This window comes from Protopterus annectens, chromosome 1.part0 (genome assembly GCF_019279795.1).
Source record: "Protopterus annectens isolate FY-2018-M chromosome 1.part0, PAN1.0, whole genome shotgun sequence".
Classification (NCBI taxonomy): domain Eukaryota; kingdom Metazoa; phylum Chordata; order Ceratodontiformes; family Protopteridae; genus Protopterus; species Protopterus annectens.
Genome location: NC_056725.1, coordinates 416,433,266 through 416,454,810, shown reverse-complemented (window position 1 = coordinate 416,454,810; position 21,545 = coordinate 416,433,266). Strand labels below are relative to the sequence as shown.

The 21,545-nt window shown below is 43.3% G+C and overlaps 1 protein-coding gene across 2 annotated transcripts in view; it reads right to left on the bottom strand.

Moving 5' to 3' along the window:
* The window catches only part of CUL9 (cullin 9), a 2,881,018-nt gene that overhangs the window by 1,617,332 nt on the left and 1,242,141 nt on the right, over positions 1 to 21,545 (bottom strand). For both annotated transcript variants that reach the window (XM_044060287.1, XM_044060293.1), the window contains exon 19: positions 1,345 to 1,520. In XM_044060287.1, the coding sequence (XP_043916222.1) occupies positions 1,345 to 1,520 (176 nt within the window). The remainder of the gene's footprint in view (positions 1 to 1,344; positions 1,521 to 21,545) is intronic.

The following is a 21,545-nucleotide window of genomic DNA, read 5'->3' as shown; positions in this document are numbered from 1 at the left end:
CACATGTACAGAGAGAAGAATGAAGGTATTCGGTCAACTTGGCTGCCGGGGGGGCTTACACACGGTTGGAGAATGGTTTAATTTCATACGTGGAAACCAGGGAAACCTTCTCTTGCACTTTGAGATGAATGCATGAAGTTGCTTGCTTTCTTGCTAAAGATGTCCCTTACAAAGGGTAATGAAGCATCCAGTGCAGACAGCCCAATGCACATCCCACCTTGGTTTTTAGAGCTGAGCATGCACACCAGGATACAGGGTTAAAAAGGAGAACAAAAATCAAACCACCCCTGATTGCTCTTGGACTACTCTCACCTCGATGATGAGGGAATGAATGGGTTAAATGACTGAAAGGATTCGGGTAACGAAGGGGGCCACAGAGTGGGGAAAAAATCATATCCTAGAAAAGAAAAAAATGCACCTATATACAGACAACACAATCAACTGAGTCCAGTAAATCAACTGTAGTAATTATCAGTTAATTGTAAGTTCACTATGTAAGACATCACTCAGTTTATCATGCTCTCATTAAGTCGTGACAGAAAAAGGGCCACTGTGGTTCAAATCACTCACCTATATGTACAATTAACTTGATAAATGGTTGCAAAAATGGGGAACAATATATTGTGGCAGAGAGGATAAAAAAGGTCTTAAAATGCCATCAACTAACCAACTATGAAATTAAAAGTGGCACTTTACAATACAGAAAAACATATTTAAAGCTATATTTCTACAAAGAGAGCAAGTGAAAGAAAATCCAAGAGATTCTGGCAAGCATTTGTCTTTTTGTATCTCCCGAAGTGTCTACAGACAGAAGTTTCATCAAATTCACATACAATGCCAATAAAAAATACATCCACAAATACTGTCTCTTCAGATGCAAATGGCATTTATCCTGCTTCATATCCCACACATTGAAGTTTTTATGCTATTTATCTCAATTTATTCAAATCCATTTCTCATTATCTAAAAATTGCTCTGAAATTCACATACCTCACCACAATTACACAGCAGTACACAGAATAAATACACAAACCTCCATTACATAAGCCTTAATTAACAATGCCAATGATGTAAGAAAAATTCTAAATTAGGGACATTTTTTAAATACTGGCTCTATTAACTTGGAATTTCTCAAAATAATTTCCAAATTTAGGAGGGATGGAACAAGACTGAGAAAAGACTGAAAAAATTAGGAGCATCCCTCCAAAATCTGGACAGTTGAGAGGAATAGAGCTCTTATGTTCAAATGCAAGCTGTTTGCTGTACTGCATATATCTGTATCATTCTACTTTATTTTCTATTAATTATAGATTATGACTAGCTGAATTTGCAGTAAATTCATACTTGTTAAATAACTGCAACAGCTGTGTTCGATCTTCATTTATCTCTTGACACCAGGTGTGTGCTTTTGTTGTGTAAAAGAGGTACGTCCGACGACAGAGCTGCTCCTTAAACACTGGCCAGAATGTTGGTTTTGGACCCAAAATTTCAAACCCATGCACTCGTGTGTCAATACCACCCTTGAAAGAAAACAAAAATATTCACATCTGAAAAATGGCCTTAAAATGTAAGACTTTAGTAGCAAGACTAAACAGCACTAAGTACATGCAAGATTTTACATACCAACATATAAAAACTCATCAACAGTAATGCACATGCCCATATAAAAAAGTACAGTTTTGTACCTACCATAAATGTAGATGTTCGAAGATCCACATTGCTGCAGTCCTTACATATGGGTAGTCCGCTGTCCTTGGTCGGCCCGAATACCAAAGTATTAGGCTGACGTCGGTCATGGGCGCTCAGATCTGACATCAGAGCGTCAGGGTATAAAAGCGCATGACCGACGTCATATCCTCAGTCTTTTCTTGCCCCAGATGTCAGAAGGCCCTAACAAGAAAGGCCACAGCCCAAAAACAGGATACCTCCCAAAAACATGCCCAACAACAACTATCACCCAAACCATACAAACATGCCAAACTACAGAGGGGAAGGAGGGAGGGTAACTTGGACTGCAGCAATGTGGATCTTCGAACATCTACATTTATGGTAGGTACAAAACTGTACTATGTTCTTCATCTCACATTGCTTCAGTCCTTACATATGGGTAGAATCCCAAAGCAGAGGTAAAGGGAGGATGGCAAAATCATAAAGCATTAGGGGCTGCTAAAATGCCCTGTAATATTGCAGTGGCAAATCCAGCCCTAGACTTAGAATAAAGAGGAAGGTGGTAATGCTTGGAAAAAGTATGTACTGAACTCCAAGTGGCTGCTTCCAAAATATCTTTTGTAGCTACTCCCCTTAGAAAGGCAGTAGAAGTGGCAGTAGCTCTAGTGGAATGAGGCCTGATTCCAGCCGGAACCTCCTTACCATGATGGGAATAACAGAAAGAAATACAAAACCCAATCCATTTAGAAATAGTTTGTTTTGAAACAGGTTTCCCTGAGAACCCAAAGCAAAAGAAACAAACAACTGCTGAGACTGCCTGAACCCCTTGGTTCTGCTCAAATAATAACGTAACTGCCTGTGAATATCCAAAGTATGCAAAATCTTCTCCCCTTTATTTTGGGGGTTTGCATAAAAAGTAGGCAAATGAATAGTTTGGTTCAAGGCCACACTTGAAACCACTTTAGGCATAAAGGAAGGATTAGTGCAAAGATACCCTATCCTTATGAAAAATCAGGAAAGGTTCCACTGCCATAAGGGCCTGTAATTCAGAAACCCTTCTTGCAGTCTTCCATGATAAATACTTTAACTCGGCAGTAGCTGCAGGCTCAAAAGGTTGTAGAGTAAGCTTTTCCAACACAAAATTGAGATCCCAAGCAGGAGTAGGAGCTCTACGTGGGGGTCTTATGTTCTTTGCCCCTCTAAGAAATTGCTTAAACAAAGGCTGGGAAAATAAAGGAGGGTCACAGTCATAGTGAGCAGAAATGGCTGCAGCATGAACCTTTATCGAGGAGAAAGACAAACCCTTGTCCAATAACTCAGTAAGATATTGAAGAGAAACACTTAAATCAGGCTTGGAAACATCAAAGTCCTTTGCTTTGCTCCAAAGAAAAAATCTCCTCCATTTATCAGCGTAAACTTTCCTTGTACTAGGCCTTCTGGCCTCCAAAATAACATTCAAAACATGTTGTGGAAGCTGAGACCCTCCAGGGTCTAAAACAGAATATGCCAGGCTGTGAGATGCAGAGACTGAATCTTGACATTGAGGAAGTGATTGCCCTCCTGAGACAAAAGATGCGGAATCAAAGGCAGAGGCCATGGAGGCTCCCATACTAAACTCCTCAGTAGTGGGTACCAGTGCTGTCGAGGCCAATCCGGCGCTATCAGAATCATGGATGGCTTGTCTATTCTGGCCTTCAGGAGTACCTTGGGAATGAGAGGCAGAGGTGGAAAGGCATAGACATGAAGATTGCTCCAACTGAATGATAGAGCATCCACCTTCCAAGCTGTGGGATGAAACATTTTTGTGCAAAACTTTGGCAACTGGTAATTTAGTGGAGAAGCGAACAGATCTATGTCTGGAGTCCCCCATAACACTGTCAACTTTTGAAACACATGAGGATCCAGTTTCCACTCGTGAGGATCCACAATTTTTCTGCTCAACACATCTGCTAAGGAGTTCTGTGCTCCTGGTAGAAACGTTGCCTGAAGATTGAGGTGTAAACTGAGAGCAGTCTCCCACAAAATTATCGCTTGCCTGCAAAGAGGGTACGAATGGGTTCCCCCTTGCTTGTTGATGTACCACATGACAGTAGTGTTGTCTGTTTGAATCAACACCTGTCCTGGGTGAAGTAAATTCTTGAAAGCCATCAATGCAAATTGGACTGCTAACATCTCCTTCAAGTTGATATGCAAATGTTGAAGTCTGACAGGCCACGTGTCTTGCACCCATTTTTCCATTGAGGTGTGCTCCCCAAGCCTTGTCCGAGGCATCTGTCATTAGAATCTGACTCGCCTCTGGTCGGGTCACAGAGAGTCCCTTGTTTAGGTGACATTCCTGAGCCCACCACAAAAATTCTTTCTGAATGCAAGGTATTATCTGAATGACAGTGTCTAGATCTTGGCAGTGTTGTGTCCATACATTTTTGAGATACCACTGAAGCTTCCTCATATGCAGTTTGGCATTGGGAAGCACCAGAATACAAGATGCCATGAACCCAAAGGCTTGAAGGACTGTCCTTGCAGTCAGCCTGGACTGTAGAGACATTTGATGGAAATAAAGAGAAAGGCTTCTTTGTTTGTCCGGGGTCAAAAGGGCCATCTGGGAAGCTGTATTCAGTCTCACACCCAGAAAGCACATGTCCTGAGAGGGTACTAGACTGGACTTTGTTTCGTTCACAGAATACCCTAGGCATCGTAACACTACCATCACATACTGTAGATGATGAAGAAGTTCGTCTTTGTGTTGTGCAATAATCAGGCAATCGTCCAAATAAGGATAAATCTGTATTCCTCTTAACCTGAAAAAGGCTATCACTGGAGCCAGAACCTTTGTGAACACCCTGGGCGCAGTAGATAAGCCAAAGGGCAATGCAGAGAACTGATAATGTAAATTTCCAGCCCGAAAACGCAGGTACCTCCTGCAACTGGGCCTGATAGGAACATGAAGATAAGCCTCTTTGAGATCCAGAGTTACCATCCAGTGATCTTTTCCCAACAGAGGTAAAAGCTGTTGTAACTTCAGCATTTTGAACTTTGGAATGTCCAGATAAGTGTTGAGGATAGATAAATCCAAAATTGGTCTCCACGTGTTCCCTTTCTTTGGTACTAGAAACAGGCGAGAATAAAATCCTAGTCCCACTTCTGACAGAGGAACTGGCTGTATAGCTCCTATTTGAAGAAGTAAAGAAATCTGCTTGTGAGCCTCTATCCTTTGCCGAGGAGGAACGTCTGGCATGCCTTTGAAAGGAGGCAATGTATGGAAATAGAACTTGTAGCCTCGATTTATAATGTCCAATACCCATTTGTCCTGGGTGACCAAAAGCCAGTTTTGCTTGAAGAGTGCTAACTTTCCTCCCAAAGGAGCTGCCAGGCGAGAAGAATCTGGCAGCTGAAAATGCAGGTCATTGGGCCTGTTTACGAAAGGACTGGCCCCTGCCCTCACCTGCAGATTGTGCAGGCGAACTCCAAGTTCTAGGCCTGAATGTACTGTGAGCTCTGCCCCTGCCAAGTCTAGATCTACCCCTAGACTGAGAATCAGAAGAAGGGTAGGTCCACCCCTTAGTAGGCCAATTTCTACTAAACTTTGGAGGTTGCACCTGCAAAAAATCTTTAACAGTCTGCATAGACTTAGCCTTGTCTTCCATTTTCTTCAAAACCGACTCCACAGGGGACCAAACAAAACTTCAGACTGTAAAGGGCATCCAGAATTCTAGTTTTAACATGCTCGGACAAATTCTGATCCTTAAGCCAGGCGTGCCTACGAAGAACTGAACCAGTGGCAGCCACCCTAGAAGAGGCCTGTACAGCATCAAAACCACACTGCAAAGAATGCTTACCCACCTGTTCAGAGACATGTACTAAATCCTGCAATTCTTTACACTCTATGCCCTCTGCCAAAGCATCCACTTTAGATTTTAGCTGAGAAAGGAGGAAATTCTGATACTTCAACATATGAAACTGGCAATTTAAAGCCCTCATTGCTAAAGTAGAAGAGGTATACACCTTCTTACCCCATCTATCCAAAGCTCTAGCTTCCTTATCTAAAGGAACCGGATTCTTTACAACAGAGGCTCTAACACCCTTAGGCCCCTGACTAATAGATTCTGGGTCCGCCCTAGGACTCTTATACAGATATTTATGAGCCTCAGGCACCCTGTAATACCTGTCCGGTTTAACTGGCGCAGGAGGCAAAGAATCTGGATTAAGGGAAGCCTCCGAGAAAACATCTTGAACAACATCCAAAACAGGAGGTATAGCCAAAGGTCTATGCTGTGGTAAAAACAAGAATTCCCTAAGCCTCTTCCGTGAGTCAGAGAAATCCTGTCCTTCCCACTTAAAATGCTCCCTCATGGAATGCAGAGTTTCTGAAAATGAAAAATCCTCTGGAGGAGAAGCAGAAGGAGTGGAATCCTCTGCATCAGAATCCAAATAAGGGGGAAAATCTCGAATATCTTCCGCAGAAGACTCTGAGTCATCTGAGGCCTGATCCAAACTTTCCAACTCTGGCTCCACCCTGGGCCTCTTATCAGGAGGGGGCATAGAACCTCTAATTAAAGTAATCAAATCTTCTGACATTTTAAGCATGTGCTTTTTAGGCACAGACCCTGAAGTACCTGGAGGGACACCAGAGGAAGGCAAAACAGACCTGCCCTTAGAAGAAGCCTTAGAAATAGCAGCAGCAGGCCTAACCACCTTAGGCATAGAAGGGAGAACAGTAACCTGAGAGGCCCCTTCAGCTTGACCTGACTCCTGTGAGGCCACATCCTGCAAAATCAAAGTTTCCCCCTGAGACTCAACAGAAACTTCAGCCGGATCCACCTGCTCCACTGTAGCTTCTGCAGGACCGGTGTCCGAAACGGACGAATCAACCTGTCTAGGTTTCAAGGATTTGTCTTTGCGCTTCTTCGTGGAAGCGGGCGTCGGAGGATCCGACGGCATATTATAATTACACCGCTTACCAAAGACTAACCTAGCACAATCTAATCTTCTTTTTATAGTGCGCTTATTAAACCTAGCACAAAACCGACACCCGACTACGTCGTGGTCCGGTCCCAAACAAGGAATGCAAAGAGTGATAATCCCTATGCGGTATCTGTTTCCCACAAGAAATACAATTATTCACTTTTTCTGACATCCGGAATTAACTGAGGCAAGAAAAACAAAAATATTCCCCAGCGGGTACTTAGCCAACTTGGTTTTGGTCTGAAACTCAGAATACGAAAATTTCAGAGCGACGGCACTTGCAACGCTGCTTCTGCATCGGACCATGCGGCAAAAAAGACTGAGGATATGACGTCGGTCATGCGCTTTTATACCCTGACGCTCTGATGTCAGATCTGAGCGCCCATGACCGACGTCAGCCTAATACTTTGGTATTCTGGCCGACCGAGGACAGCGGACTACCCATATGTAAGGACTGCAGCAATGTGAGATGAAGAACATCAATCATATTTCAACACGCATATAAAATGCATCTCACAAAAGAAAACTAAAGACACCACTGTGTGCATGTGAGTAGGATGTGCACTGTTATTTGGAAGTAATTTTTGAAGATATGGCCCATTCCCAAACCCTCACTGCTTCTCTGTAAAAGGGCAAGATTGGCTTAAAACCTGCTTATGAATTATACCACTGCCATGTCGTTTGAAGAGATAGATACTGCTCCCTGGGGAGAATGTCCTGAAAGGCATTGAACACTAGAAACACTGCTCATATCCAAAACATTAATGTGGAATTTGGTCTCATCTGTGGTTCACATTTCTTGGGCATTTCTGTTTAAGTAATACCCTACCACAGTAAGAATACATCAATGGCAACTGCGGCTGTTAGAATGGGCTTAGTGAAAGCAGTCCCTGAAATGAGATTTTACAGTTCTGTCCACCAAGACAGGTGCTTCAGGTAAGTTTGAAAGTTTTACAGGTTGCGTCAATGGTTGCATCGTTTGCTCCCAATTAACTCTGAGTGTCCATTGCAGGACTCCTGTGTGTAGTCTTGTATACAATAATGTTTGAATAGAGGCTGCCAAATGTCCAAGTACTTTGAGGAGTGCACCCACAACAGGTATTGTGTATTGGATGGTGTGACAAGTTTAAGACATCCTGCAAAACTGTGACAATTCTTTCTGTGGAAATATGGCTTCATGAATCACTATATCCAACTAGCAGCAAGTAGATGTCAAGAACTGGGAGGGTCCCAACTATGATTTTGCTAAGCTGTGATCCCCAAAGATAGCCACAGATTGATCTAGTATTGTCTTGACACTATTAGTTTTTCCACTGCACCTGCATCAAAGAGCCAGCTATCTACACTAGGGAATATTTTCACAGCAGAGGGTGCATGTCAGCTCTGAACGGATGAACACCTGGGAGGCTGCGGTGAGTCCAAGGGCTGGGCTCTGAATGGGTAATGACTGGCTCCCACCTGAAAGCATAAAAATCTCCTGAACAATTTCACTCTTCCAATATGCATGCAAGTGTCCAGTACATCCAAAAGTACAGTTTTGTACCTACCATAAATGTAGATGTTCGAGGATCCACATTGCTGCAGTCCTTACTATTGGGTAGTCCGCTGTCCAGTCGGCCCGAATACCAGAGTATATGGCTGACGTCGGTCAGGGCGCATTAGACTGACGTCAGTACGTCAGGGTACTAATGCGCATGACCGACGTCATATCCTCAGTCTTTTCTTGCCCCAGATGTCAGAAGACCCTAAAAAGACAAGGCCCAAAATACCTGCACCAAAAATATGTACAATATATACAAAATATATACAAAAATATCAGCATATAACCTCACCTACACAACCACCCCTAAACACAGAGGGGAAGGAGGGAGGGTAAATTGGACTGCAGCAATGTGGATCCTCGAACATCTACATTTATGGTAGGTACAAAACTGTACTATGTTCTTCGTTCCACATTGCTGCAGTCCTTACTATTGGGTAGAATCCCAAAGCAGAGGTAAGGGAGGCTGGCAAATCATAAAGAAGCAGAAGCTGACAACATGCCTTGCAAAACAGCTGTGGCAAAACCAGCCCTAGACTTAGAGTAGATAGGAAGGTGATAATGCTTAGAGAAAGTATGCACTGAACTCCAAGTAGCTGCCTCCAAAATATCCTTAGTTGCCACCCCCCTTAGAAATGCTGTTGAAGTGGCAGTAGCCCTAGTGGAATGAGGCCTAATCCCAGCTGGAATCTCCTTGCCATGATGGGAATAACAAAATGCAATGCAAAAGCCAATCCACCTAGAAATAGTTTGTTTTGACACAGGCTTGCACTGCGAACTCAAAGCAAAAGAAACAAACAACTGCTGAGACTGCCTAAAATCCTTAGTCCTGCTTAAATAATAACGCAATTGCCTGTGTACATCTAAAGTGTGCAAAATCTTTTCCCCTTTATTTTGGGGGTCTGCATAAAAAGTAGGCAAATGAATAGTTTGGTTTAAAGCCACACTAGAAACCACCTTAGGCATAAAGGAAGGATTAGTTCGTAATGATACCCTATCCTTATGGAAAATCAAAAGGGCTCTACTGCCATAAGGGCCTGCAATTCAGACACCCTTCTTGCAGAAGTAATAGCCAACAGAAAAGCAGTCTTCCATGACAAGTATTTCAATTCAGCAGTAGCCGCAGGCTCAAAAGGTTGTAGAGTAAGTTTTCCAACACAAAATTGAGATCCCAAGCCGGAGTAGGAGCTCTACGTGGGGTCTTATATTCTTTGCCCCTCTAAGAAACTGCTTGAACAAAGGATGCGAAAACAATGGTGGGTCACAATCATAATGAGCTGAAATTGCTGCAGCATGAATCTTAATGGAAGAAGGACAAACCTTTGTCCAATAACTCAGTAAGATATTGAAGAGCCACACTCAAATTAGGCTCAGAAATCTCCAAATTCTTTGCTGTACTCCAAAATAAAAACCTCTTCCATTTTTCTGCGTACACTTTCCTTGTACTAGGTCTTCTAGCTTCCATAATCACATTTAAAACTTGTTGAGGAAGTTGAGACCTGCTGTGCTTCAGCACAGAATATGCCAGGCTGTTAGATGGAGAGTGAAGCTTGACATTGAGCAGATGACCGTCCTTCTGAGATAACAGATGTGGAATCAAAGGTAAAGGCCATGGAGGCTTCCTTACCAGACTCCTTAGTAGTGGGTACCAGTGTTGCCGAGGCCAATCTGGAGCTATTAAAATCATCCTTGGCTTGTCTTGTCTGACCTTTAAGAGCACCTTTGGAAGAAGAGGCAGAGGTGGAAAGGCATACACATGAAGATTTTTCCAACTGAAAGAAAGAGCATCCACTTTCCAAGCTGTGTGATGAAACCCCTTTGTGCAAAACTTTGGCAGCTGGTGGTTTAGTGGAGAAGCGAACAGATCTATGTCTGGAGTTCCCCATGACACTGTCAATTTCTGAAATACATGAAGATCCAGTTTCCACTCGTGGGGATCCATGATTTGTCTGCTTAACACATCTGCTAAGGAGTTCTGTGCTCGGCAGAAACCTTGCCTGAAGAGTTAGTTGCAAGCTGGCGCAGTCTCCCATAAAATCATTGCTTGCCTGCATAGAGGATAAGAATGTGTTCCCCTTGTTTGTTGATGTACCACATGACAGTTGTGTTGTCTGTTAGAATCAACACCTGCCCTGGAAGAAGTAACTCCTTGAAAGCCATTAATGCAAACTGGACTGCTAACATCTCCTTCATGTTGATATGTAGATGCTGTAGTCTGGCAGGCCACTTGTCTTGTATCCACTTTCCATTTAGATGAGCTCCCCAAGCAATGTCCGAGGCATCTGTCGTTAAAATCTGACTCGCCTCTGGCGGGTCACAGAGAGTCCCTTGTTTAGGTGACATTCCTGAGCCCACCACAAAAATTCTTTTGAAGGCAAGGTATTATTTGAATGACAGTGTCCAAATCCTGGCAGTGCTGTGTCCATACATTTTGAGATACCATTGCAGCTTCCTCATATGCAGTTTGGCATTGGGAAGCACCAGAATACAAGATGCCATGAACCCTAATGCTTGAAGGACTGTCCTTGCAGTCAGCACGGACTGATGAGATAGTTGATGGAAGTAAAGGGATAGACTCTTTTGTTTGTCCGGGGTTAAAAAGGCCATCTGGGCTGCTGTATTCAGTCTCACACCCAGAAAGCACATGTCTTAAGAGGGTACTAGACTGGACTTTATTTCGTTCACAGAATACCCTAGGCATCTTAGCACTGCTATAACATATTCCAGATGCTGTAGAAGGTCTTCCTTTTCTTGAGCCAGAATCAGGCAGTCGTCCAAGTAAGGATAGATTTGAATTCCTTGTAGCCTGAAGTAAGCTATCACTGGAGCCAGAACCTTTGTGAATACTCTGGGCGCAGTAGATAAGCCAAAGGGCAATGCAGAGAACTGATAATGAGAATTTCCAGCTCAGCAGATACTTCCTGCAACTTAGTCTTATAGGCACATGAAGGTAAGCTTCCTTGAGATCTAAAGTTACCATCCAGTGATCTTTGCCCAGCAGAGGTAAAAGCTGTTGTAACGTCAACATCTTGAACTTGGGAATGTCCAGATAAGTGTTGAGGATAGATAAATCCAAAATTGGTCTCCATGTGTTCCCCTTCTTTGGTACTAGGAACAGGCGAGAATAAAATCCTAGGCCCCTTTCTGATACAGGGACTGGCTGAATGGCCCCTATTTGGAGTAACAGAGAAATTTGCTTGTGAGCCTCTTTCCTTTGTGGAGGAGGAACGTCTGGCGTGCCTTTGAAAGGGGGCAATGTATGGAAATAAAACCTGTAACCGTGGTGAATGATATCCAACACCCATCTGTCCTGAGTAATTAAATCCCAATTTTCTTTGAAAAGAGACAGTCTTCCTCCCAAAGGAGCTGCCAGGCGAGAATCTACTGGCAGCTGAAAAAGCAGGTCATTGGGTCTGTTTACGAAAGGACTGACCCCTGCCCTCACCAGAAGTCTGAGCAGGTGAACTCCCTGTTCTAGGCCTAAAAGAACCTTGAGCTCTGCCCCTACCACGTCTAGACCTACCCTAGACTGGGAATCATAAGCAGGATATGTCCATCCCTTAGTAGGCCAATTTCTACTAAACTTTGGTGGCTGCACCTGCAAAAAATCTTTAACAGTTTGCATAGACTTAGCTTTGTCCTCCATTTTCTTTAAAACTGCTTCCACAGGCGAACCAAACAACACATCAGACTGTAAAGGAGCATCCAAAATCCTTGTCTTAACATGCTCAGCTAAATTCTGATCCCTCAACCAGGCATGCCTGCGAAGAACAGAACTAGTGGCAGCCACCCTCGAGGAGGCCTGTACAGCATCAAAACCACATTGCAAAGAATGCTTACCCACTTGTTCAGACACATGAACTAAATCCAGCAACTCTTTACACTCAATACCTTCCGCCAAAGCATCCACCTTAGATTTCAGTTGTGAAAGGAGATAATTTTGATATTTAAGCATGTGAAACTGACAATTCAACGCCCTCATGGCTAAAGTGGAAGAAGTATACACTTTCTTTCCCCATCTATCCAAAGCCCTTGCCTCTTTATCAGTGGGAACAGGGTTTTAACCACAGAGGCCTTAACACCTTTAGGTCCCTGAGAAACAGTTTCGGGTCTGCCCTAGGACTCTTAAAAGATACTTATGAGCTTCAGGCACCCTATAGTACCTATCAGGTTTAACAGGAGCAGGGGCAAAGAATCAGGGTTCAGGGAAGCCTCTGCAAAAACATCTTCCACCACATTCAACACAGGAGGTATAGCTAAGGGCCTATGCTGGGGCAAAACAAGAATTCCCTAAGCCTTTTCCTGGAATCAGAGTAATCCTGGCCTTCCCATTTAAAGTGCTCCCTCATGGAATGCAGAGTCTCGAAAATGAGAAATCCTCAGGAGGAGAAGCTGTAGGAGTGGAATCATCCACATCAGAATCAGAATAAGGAGGATACTCCTGCAAATCTTCATAGAAGACTCAGAAGCCTCTGAACACTGTTCAAAACTATCAAACTCGGTTCCACCCTAGGCCTCTTATCAGGAGGGGCATAGAACCTCTAATCATAGTAATCAAATCTTCTGCCATTTTAAGCATATGTTTCTTAGGCACAGAACCTGAAATGCTAGGAGAAGCCCCACTGAAGCTGAACTTGGCCTACCTCTCAAAGAAGTTTTAGCAACAGAAGGAGGCTCTAACTACCTTGGGAAGAGAGGGAAGAACAGTAACCTGAGAAGCCCCTCAGCCTGGCCTACCTCCTGAGAAGGCACATCCTGTAACAGTAAAGTCTCTGCCTGAGACTCCAAAGAAACTCCTGGCAAAACCTCTGGCTCCACTGAGCCTTCTAAAGAACCGGCGTCCGGGACTGCGGTTCATCAACCCTAGGCTTAGCTGTTTTGTCCTTGCGCTTCTTGGGCGAAGCGGGCGTCGGAGCATCCGGCGGCATTTTATAATTACGCTTCCCAAACACTAACCTGGCACAGTCTAACCGTCTCTTAATAGTGCGTTTGTTAAACCTAGCACAAGAGCGGCATCCAACAACGTCGTGCTCAAGCCCTAAACAAGGTATACACAAGGTATGGTAATCCCTATGAGGTATCTGTTTCCCACAAGAAATACAGTTATTCACTTTTTCTGACATCCGGTTAAATACTGAGGCAAGAAAAACCAAAATGTTCTAGCGAGTACTTAGCCAACTCTGATTCGGTCTGAAACTCCGGCTTCGGAAATATTTCAGAACGCCAACCTGCACTCGCAAAACTGCTTCTGCATCGGACCATGCGGCAAAAAAGACTTAGGATATGACGTCGGTCATGCGCATTAGTACCCTGACGTACTGACGTCAGTCTAATGCGCCCTGACCGACGTCAGCCATATACTCTGGTATTCGGGCCGACTGGACAGCGGACTACCCAATAGTAAGGACTGCAGCAATGTGGAACGAAGAACATCAGCACATCCAATCACTCATCTGCAAGTACAGTAGAACAGACCACACCATGGCCATTCAGAATGACTCTTCCTTGATATCTACATTGATACAACTGAGGTTGAAAATGTGAGTACCAAAAGAATCATGAACATTTTGGACCCCTTTCTGGTCTGTTCTGGTGGGACCTCTTGAATGGCTTTTAAAAGGAGATTTTGCCCCTCCTCTGATGGGGTTCACTAAAGGTGGATTTGACAGGGGATGTCTTGGCGTTTCCAAAAATGGTAGTGAATAGTCTGTCGATATGATTTCTCTGGTACATTGGTAGCCATGCAATGGGATGCCAGGAAACATGTCTCCTGACTGTGTCCAGAGCGGTAATCAAAGTAATAACCAAACTGGAGCCAAGGATATGAACAACCAGTAAAACAAAATCCTGCGTGGTGACAGAAGCCAAATATCTTATAAAATTCAGTTCCAGGAAAAATTCAACAGATTCAATCAGCCAACAAATCCTTTACTTCAACAGTTATGTGCTTTTGTTTCTTAGTATTACAGAAACTTCATCAGAACCGAAAAAACTAATCAATCAGTTAACATTTAAATAGCTTAAAAAAATTCAGCTGATAACAGTACCCAATAAAAAACTCTTCGCAATCATTTAAAATCCATACAAAAATGTTAACTTATCTCATTAAACAAAAAACAAATGTAAAAATGCTTATAATTTTTTTAAATAACACTTTTTAAAACTTCCAAATATTTTACTTTTAAAAGAGAATTAATGGAACATGCTTCATTTAAACCAGCGACACGCACAGCATTTAATATTAGCTGCCATTTCAATTCAAACTTGTCTAAGGGTTTATATGTAGTGTAACCCCTGAAATCCTTTTTCTGCTCTATAACAGCAAATTTAAAAGAATGTGTTGGGTGTTCAACAATGTGTCTATATAATGCATTAGTGTTTTTCCTTTTTCAATATCTAACTGATGTTCATATACCCTTGCTTTTAATTTTCTTAAAAGTTTTTCCAATGCAAAACAAGCAAGGTAACATTGTGAATCATAAGTGAAATGACCATTAATTTTACATTTGGTTCCCTTGACAAGGACACTCTCGGACAACATCATAAATGGACATTGAGAACAGTGTCCACATTTTCCCATACCGGATTGTCCTGTTCCTAATAATTTTATTCTGTTCCAATAACTGCTTAAAACTTCTATCTTTTCTATATACAATATGTGGGCTATCCCAGATTCATTTAGAAAAAAAGTTACCCTTAAAAAAAAAAAAAAAAAAAATTCCAGTTCTTAAGATAATTATATACAGTAGCACTACCCAAAGAAAAAACAATATTAAAATAATTCCGTACTATTTCTAGAATTAATGGTTTGTGGTGAATTTTCTACTGTCCTAAAGGGAGATGCAATAGATGAAACAGCCATATTACTGTTGGTGTTACTACTATTAGTAACAGGGTGGACCTTGGACAAAACTGGAACATAAACTCCAAAAGTTTATTTATAAATAACCTCTTCATTTATTTCTGTTAGGAATTCTGGGGATACCCCCTCTTTAAAAAACATATCAATTAAAATCTCACATTCATTAAGAAAAGCATTTGTATCTGAAATCATCCTGGTCAGTCTTAACTAACTGGCCTTTAACAACAGCCTTCTGATGTTTGGGATGCCAACTACAAAAATAAAGACAAGAATTAGAAAATGTGTCCAGAGTGGGACTGTCTGGCAACCAACAGGGTTCACACATTGGTGGAGCCCAAGAGTGGCCCATTTGTATATCCTTGTTGATGTGGACCACCTCTCTGCCTATTTGGGGGCAGGTAGAAAAGAAACTCCCTCAGCCTTGGGATCCCTGGTTTTAATACTACCTGTGCTGGGGCCCTAGGGATTTCTAAAATTAGACATTCTTGGAACCCTTCTGCCTTCCCCTGAAAAGTACAGTTTTGTACCTACTATAAATGTAGATGTTCGAGTGTTCACACTGCTGCAGTCATCACACTTGGGTTATCTGCCATCAGGCGGTCCTGCAGTCGGCCCGAGTTCCAAAGTCTTGGTCCGACATCAGTTGCTGTCGCTTCTTCCCTGACGTCAGTGCGACAGGGGTATAAAAGAGGCAGCCGATGCCATTTTCTTCAGTTTTTCTTGCCCCAGATGTCAGATGCCCCCAAATAGGAAGTCAATACATAATCCTAAGTAAATTACATAAGTAGAAAACAATAGCTACAGCTGTAAGCAAATACACCATATAGAAATACATCTTAGAGATTGTACAAACAGGGAGCTATAGATAAAACCCAGGTAAGATGAGGGGAAGATGGGAGGGTAACCTGGACTGCAGCAGTGTGAACACTCGAACATCTACATTTATGGTGGGTACAAAACTGTACTATGTAAATCATGTTACACTGCTGCAGTCATCACACTTGGGTTGAATCCCAAAGCTAAGGCTGGGCGGTTGGTACTAAACAGGGTTTGGAGAAGCTAGTAGGCCCTGCAAAACTGCAGTGGCAAAGCCAGCTCTGTTTTTTGAGTATAGAGGTAAGTGGTAGTGCTTGGTGAAGGTGTGCACTGAACTCCAAGTTGCAGCTTCCAAAATATCCTTGGTTGGTACCCCTCTGAGGAAGGCTGCTGATGTTGCTGTAGCCCTGGTGGAATGAGGCCTAATGTTACCAGGTACAGGTTTCCCATGGTGTGTGTAGCAGAAACGGATACAATGTCCTATCCATTTTGAAATGGTCTGTTTTGATATAGGCTTTCCTTGAGATCCTGCAGCATAGGATACAAAGAGCTGATCAGATTTTTGAAAACCTTTGTTTTATCCAAGTAGAAACGTAATTGCCTGTGAATGTCCAAAGAGTGTAGGAGCCTTTCCCCTTTATTCTGGGGGTTTAGATAAAAGGTGGGTAAATGAATGGTTTGGTTTAGAGCCACACTGGATACTACCTTTGGCATAAAGGAAGGGTTAGTTCGTAAAGAGACTCTGTCTTGATGAAAAATGATGAAAGGCTCCACACTGCCATTAGGGCCTGTAGCTCTGAGACTCTTTGTGCTGAAGTTATTGCTAGCAGCAGGGCAGTTTTCCATGATAAAAATTGTAAAGCAGCTGAAAAAGCTGGCTCAAAGGGCGGTAGTGTAAGTTTTTCCAAAACAAAATTGAGGTCCCAAGTTGGTGTTGATGGTCTTCGGGGTGGTCTTATGTTCTTAGCCCCTCTGAGGTACTGTCTTAATAATGGATGTGAAAAAATAGGAGGATCCGTGTTGTAATGAGCTGAAATAGCTGAAGCGTGGATCTTTATAGATGTAAAGGAAAGGTCTTTGTGCAACATCTCAGTTAAATATTGCAGAATCTGAGGAATATTTGGGACAAGAGGATTTTGGCCTTTAGCCTCATTCCAGGCGCAGAATCTTTCCCATTTGTCTGAGTAGGTTTTCCCGGTGCTGGGTCTCCTGGCCTCCAGAATGACATCCATAATAGCTGTAGAGAGAAGTGTTGACTGGTTGTTTAGATAATCTGCCACGCAGCCAAATTTAAAGTCTTGAGCTGGCTGTGTAGAATCTGATTGTTTTGCTGAGTCAGCAGGTGAGGAATTTGAGGTAAAATCCATGGTGGGCCTTGAGCTATGTTCCTTAATATTGGATACCAGTGTTGGCGTGGCCAGTCTGGAGCAATGAGTATCATTTGTGGCCTCTCTAATCTGGCTTTTAGCTGCACCTTTGCCAGAAGAGGCAGTGGAGGAAAGGCATACACTGTTAGTGTTTTCCAACTGAATGAGAGGGCGTCCACTTTCCAAGCTAGTGTGTGGTATGTCCTTGTGCAAAACTTTTGCAGTTGGTAGCTTTGGGGGGAGGCAAACAGATCTATGTCTGGGCTCCCCCACTTTTGAGTTATCATTGTGAATACTTGTGGGTCTAGTTTCCACTCGTGAGGATCCATGATAATTTCTGCTTAGTTCGTCTGCCAATGTATTTTTCTTTCCTGGCAGGAATTGTGCTTATAGTTGAACTTGGTAGGTCAGTGTTGTGTTCCACAAGGTCATTGCTTGCCTGCATAGGGGGTAGGAATGTGTGCCCCCTTGTTTATGTACCACATCACTGTGGTGTTGTCCGTCTTTATTAGAAGTTGTCCTGGATGTAGGAGGTCCTTGAAAGCTGTTAGGGCATTTTGTACAGCTAGCATCTCTTTTTGATTGATGTGGAGATGCATTGGATCTGCAGACCATTTGCCCTGAATACACTGTCCTGCCATGTGTGCTCCCCAGGCGTAATCCGATGCATCTGTTGTCATTGTTTACCTGGCTGTGGGCAAGGTGAAAGGCTGACCCTTGTTGAGGTGACATGCCTGAGCCTACCACATAAACTCCTGTTGAAGGCAGCGAATTAGTGGTATTATTGTTTCCAAGCTGTGGCTATGTTGAGTCCATACGCTTTTCAGGTGCCATTGTAATTTCCTCATATGCAGTTTGGCATATGGTATTAGTAGTATGCAAGATGCCACGAATCCCAAGGCCTGCAGAATTTTTCTTGCAGGGAGTTGGGTCTTTGTTGCCATCATTTTGAAGTATTGAGTCAGTTGTCCTTGCTTGTCTGGCGTGAGAAAAGCCATCTGGGCCGTAGTAGTTAAGCTGGCACCCAGGAATATTATGTCTTGTGAGGGCACTAGTTTTGACTTCTTTTCGTTTACTGTGTACCCTAGGCAACTTAGTAGTTTTTTTTACAAACGCCAGATGTATTAAAAGAATGTCCTTGCTGTCTGCTTGAATAAGGCAGTCGTCCAGGTATGGATATAAGATATCCTCTTTGTCTGCAGTATGCAATTACTGGTGCCAGGCATTTTGTGAAGACCCTGGGTGCAGTAGAGAAGCCAAAGGGCAGTGCAGAGAATTGGTAATGAGTTGTACCTGCTATAAATCTGAGGTATCTTCTGCAATTTTGTCTGATAGGGACATGCAGGTATGCCTATGGGAAGAAGTTGCTGTAGTGTGAGCATCTTGAATTTGGGTACTTCCAGGTATGTGTTTAGAATTGAAAGGTCCAGAATGGGTCTCCAAGCTTTGTCCTTTCGGGGAACCAGAAAGAGTAGAGTAAAATCCTTGCCCTTGCTCCTGTGTAGGAACCTGTTGAATGGCTCTCATGTCCATGAGTGCTGTAATTTGTCTTTGAGCCTCTGCCCATTGATTTGATGGCAGGTTTGACATTCCTTTTATCCTTGGTAAAGTGTGAAAGTGGAACCTGTATCCTTGAGTTACAATATTTAGGACCCATTTGTCTTTTGTGATGATGTGCCAATTGTCTGCAAAAAGTGCATGTATTCCTCCCAAGGGAGCTGCCAAAAGTGATTTGCTTGGCAGTCTGAGGGGTAAGTCATTGTGATTGTCTTCTGATAGTTTGAGACCTGTCTTCTCCTCCTTTCTAGGTTGTGGCACCCCATTGTCGTGGCTTGTAAGAGCCTTGTGGCTGAACTCTGCCCCTTGGGCATCTGTATTTGCCCCTCTGTGGTCTGTCAGAAGTGGGAAAGGACCAGATTTTGGTTGGCCAACTTCTGCTGAAACGAGGGGGTTGAACCTGTAAAAGATCCTTGACCGTCTGCATAGATTTTGCCTTATCCTCCATTTTCTTTAAAACCTCTTCTGCTTTCACACCAAATAAAACATCCTGCTGTAAGGGTGCATCCAATAACTTTGCTTTAACATGATCAGGTAAAGTTTGTTCTTTTAACCAAGCATGCCTACAAATGACAGACCCTGTTACAGCTGCTCTGCAAGAAGCTTCCAATGAATCAAATCCACATTGCAAAGTATGTTTGCCCACTTGTTCTGCTGCATGCAACAAATCTTGCATTTCCTTGCAGTCAGGCTGCTCTGCATGTGTGCTCATTTTTTGTTTTAATTGAGACATCAAATACTGTTGATATTTCAGCATGTGAAACTGGCAATTTAAGGCCCTCCTAGCTAGAGTAGCTGAGGTATATACTTTCTTTCCCCATCTGTCTAGTGCTCTAGAATCCCTTTCAGACGGTACAGGATTTTTAGCAATAGAGGCCTTAACCCCTTTGGGACCCTGGGAAATGGTTTCTGGGTCAGCAACAGGGCTTTTATATAGGAATTTATGTGAGTCAGGGACTCTGTAGTATCTGTCTGGTTTGGCTGGTGCAGGAGGTAATGAATGTGGGTTAAGGCTAGATTCTGAATAAACATCATCCACAATGTCTAACACAGGTGGAATAGCAAGGGGTCTGCGCTGGGGTAGTAAGAGGAACTCTAGGAGCCTTTTCTTAGAATCAGAGTAATCCTGGCCTTCCCAGTGGAAATGTTCCCTCATGGTATGTAAAGTTTCCCCAAAAGAGTAGTCTTCTGGGGAAGATGCTGAAGGAATAGACTCTTCAGCATCAGAGTCTTCATAAGGGGGAAAAGAGTACTCCTGTTCCTCAGAAGAATCTGAGGAAATGGAAACCTGGTCAGAGGAAGCGTAGTCCTCCTCCTGTCTAGGTCTTTTGTCAGGTGGGAGATGGGAACCCCTGATTAGGGTAATTAAGTCTTCTGCCATCTTAAGCATCTGCTTCTTAGGCATGGGGCCTTGGACTGGAGACTGCTGTACAGGCTTCCTTACTATTAATGGAGTTTTCAGTTTTGCATAGGATTTAATAGTAAGTGTAGTCGGTCTGAAGACACCTTCAGCAACTGACGGCCTTTCAACTGCACTGGAATCCCCTTCAGCCATGGAGTCGAAAGGGACTAAAGACAAAGGGTCTGGAGGCCCTGCAATCTCCGCCTGGGAGTCGGATGCAGGCTGGGGTCCTAAATCAGCGGTCGTCAGTGGCTGCGTATGCGCCTCACTGAAAACCAGAGAGCCGGCGACTGGCCTAGCAGAGGCCTCGTGTCTGGTTTGGGTCTCGGCTGCCTGTCCTTATCTTTGCGCTTTTTATGCATCCCAGTCGTCGGTTGCTCCGACGGCATGGTATAATTAAATTTTCTACCAAAATAATGTCGGGCGAAATCAAACCAACATTTAATAGTTCGTTTGTTAAACCTAGCACAAAACCGACAACCTGTGACGTCGTGGTCTGGGCCTAGGCAAGGGATACAATAAGAATGAAAATCCTTATGAGGTATTTGCTTCCCACAAGAAATGCAATTATTAACTTTTTCTGACATCGGACTGAGGCAAGAAAAGGTTCCCCAACGGGGTACTTAGCTTTATTGAAGACTTCAGTCTGAAATGTGATTTGAAAATCTCAGGAGTCGGTCGACCGGCACTTGCAAACTGCTTCTGCTTCGGGCACCGCGCGGCAAGAAAGACTGGAGAAAATGGCATTGGCTGCCTCTTTTATTCCCCTGTCGCACTGACATCAGGGAAGAAGTGACAGCAACCGACGCCGGACCAAGACTTTGGAACTCGGGCCGACTGCGGGACCGCCTGATGGCAGATAACCCAAGTGTGATGACAGCAGCAGTGTAACACGATGAACATCAAGAGGTTGCGAAATTAACTGTAACAGCTGTACCTTATCATCTGGCTCACACTGCATTAGTTTTTTTTCTTCAAGTTTCTGACCAACTACAGAAGATCTAACAAATGAGGCACTGACAAAAGCAGTACTGAGGTGTTCTGCAAAGAATGTAAGGCATACTTGATGCCATAAAGCACTACCTGAATTAAGTGACCTGGCTGCTCTAACAGCTGCATTACATAACAGATCCATGGACAGCAAAGAAATGGAGCTGACAGTGGCTAGTTGGATCTTCCTCTGCTTCTACAGATACCCAGCTGGCAAATGTTTCAGAATTTCCATAGTTCTATCAGCCGAGTCTCTCTGAAACATCACCATATGTGCCCCAAAGTTCACTGCTCTGACGAAAAAGTTACCTGAAGCATGTACTCAATTTTCCTGGTCTATGCATCATCCTAGAGTGATTATTAGGAGAATGGATAGCTTAA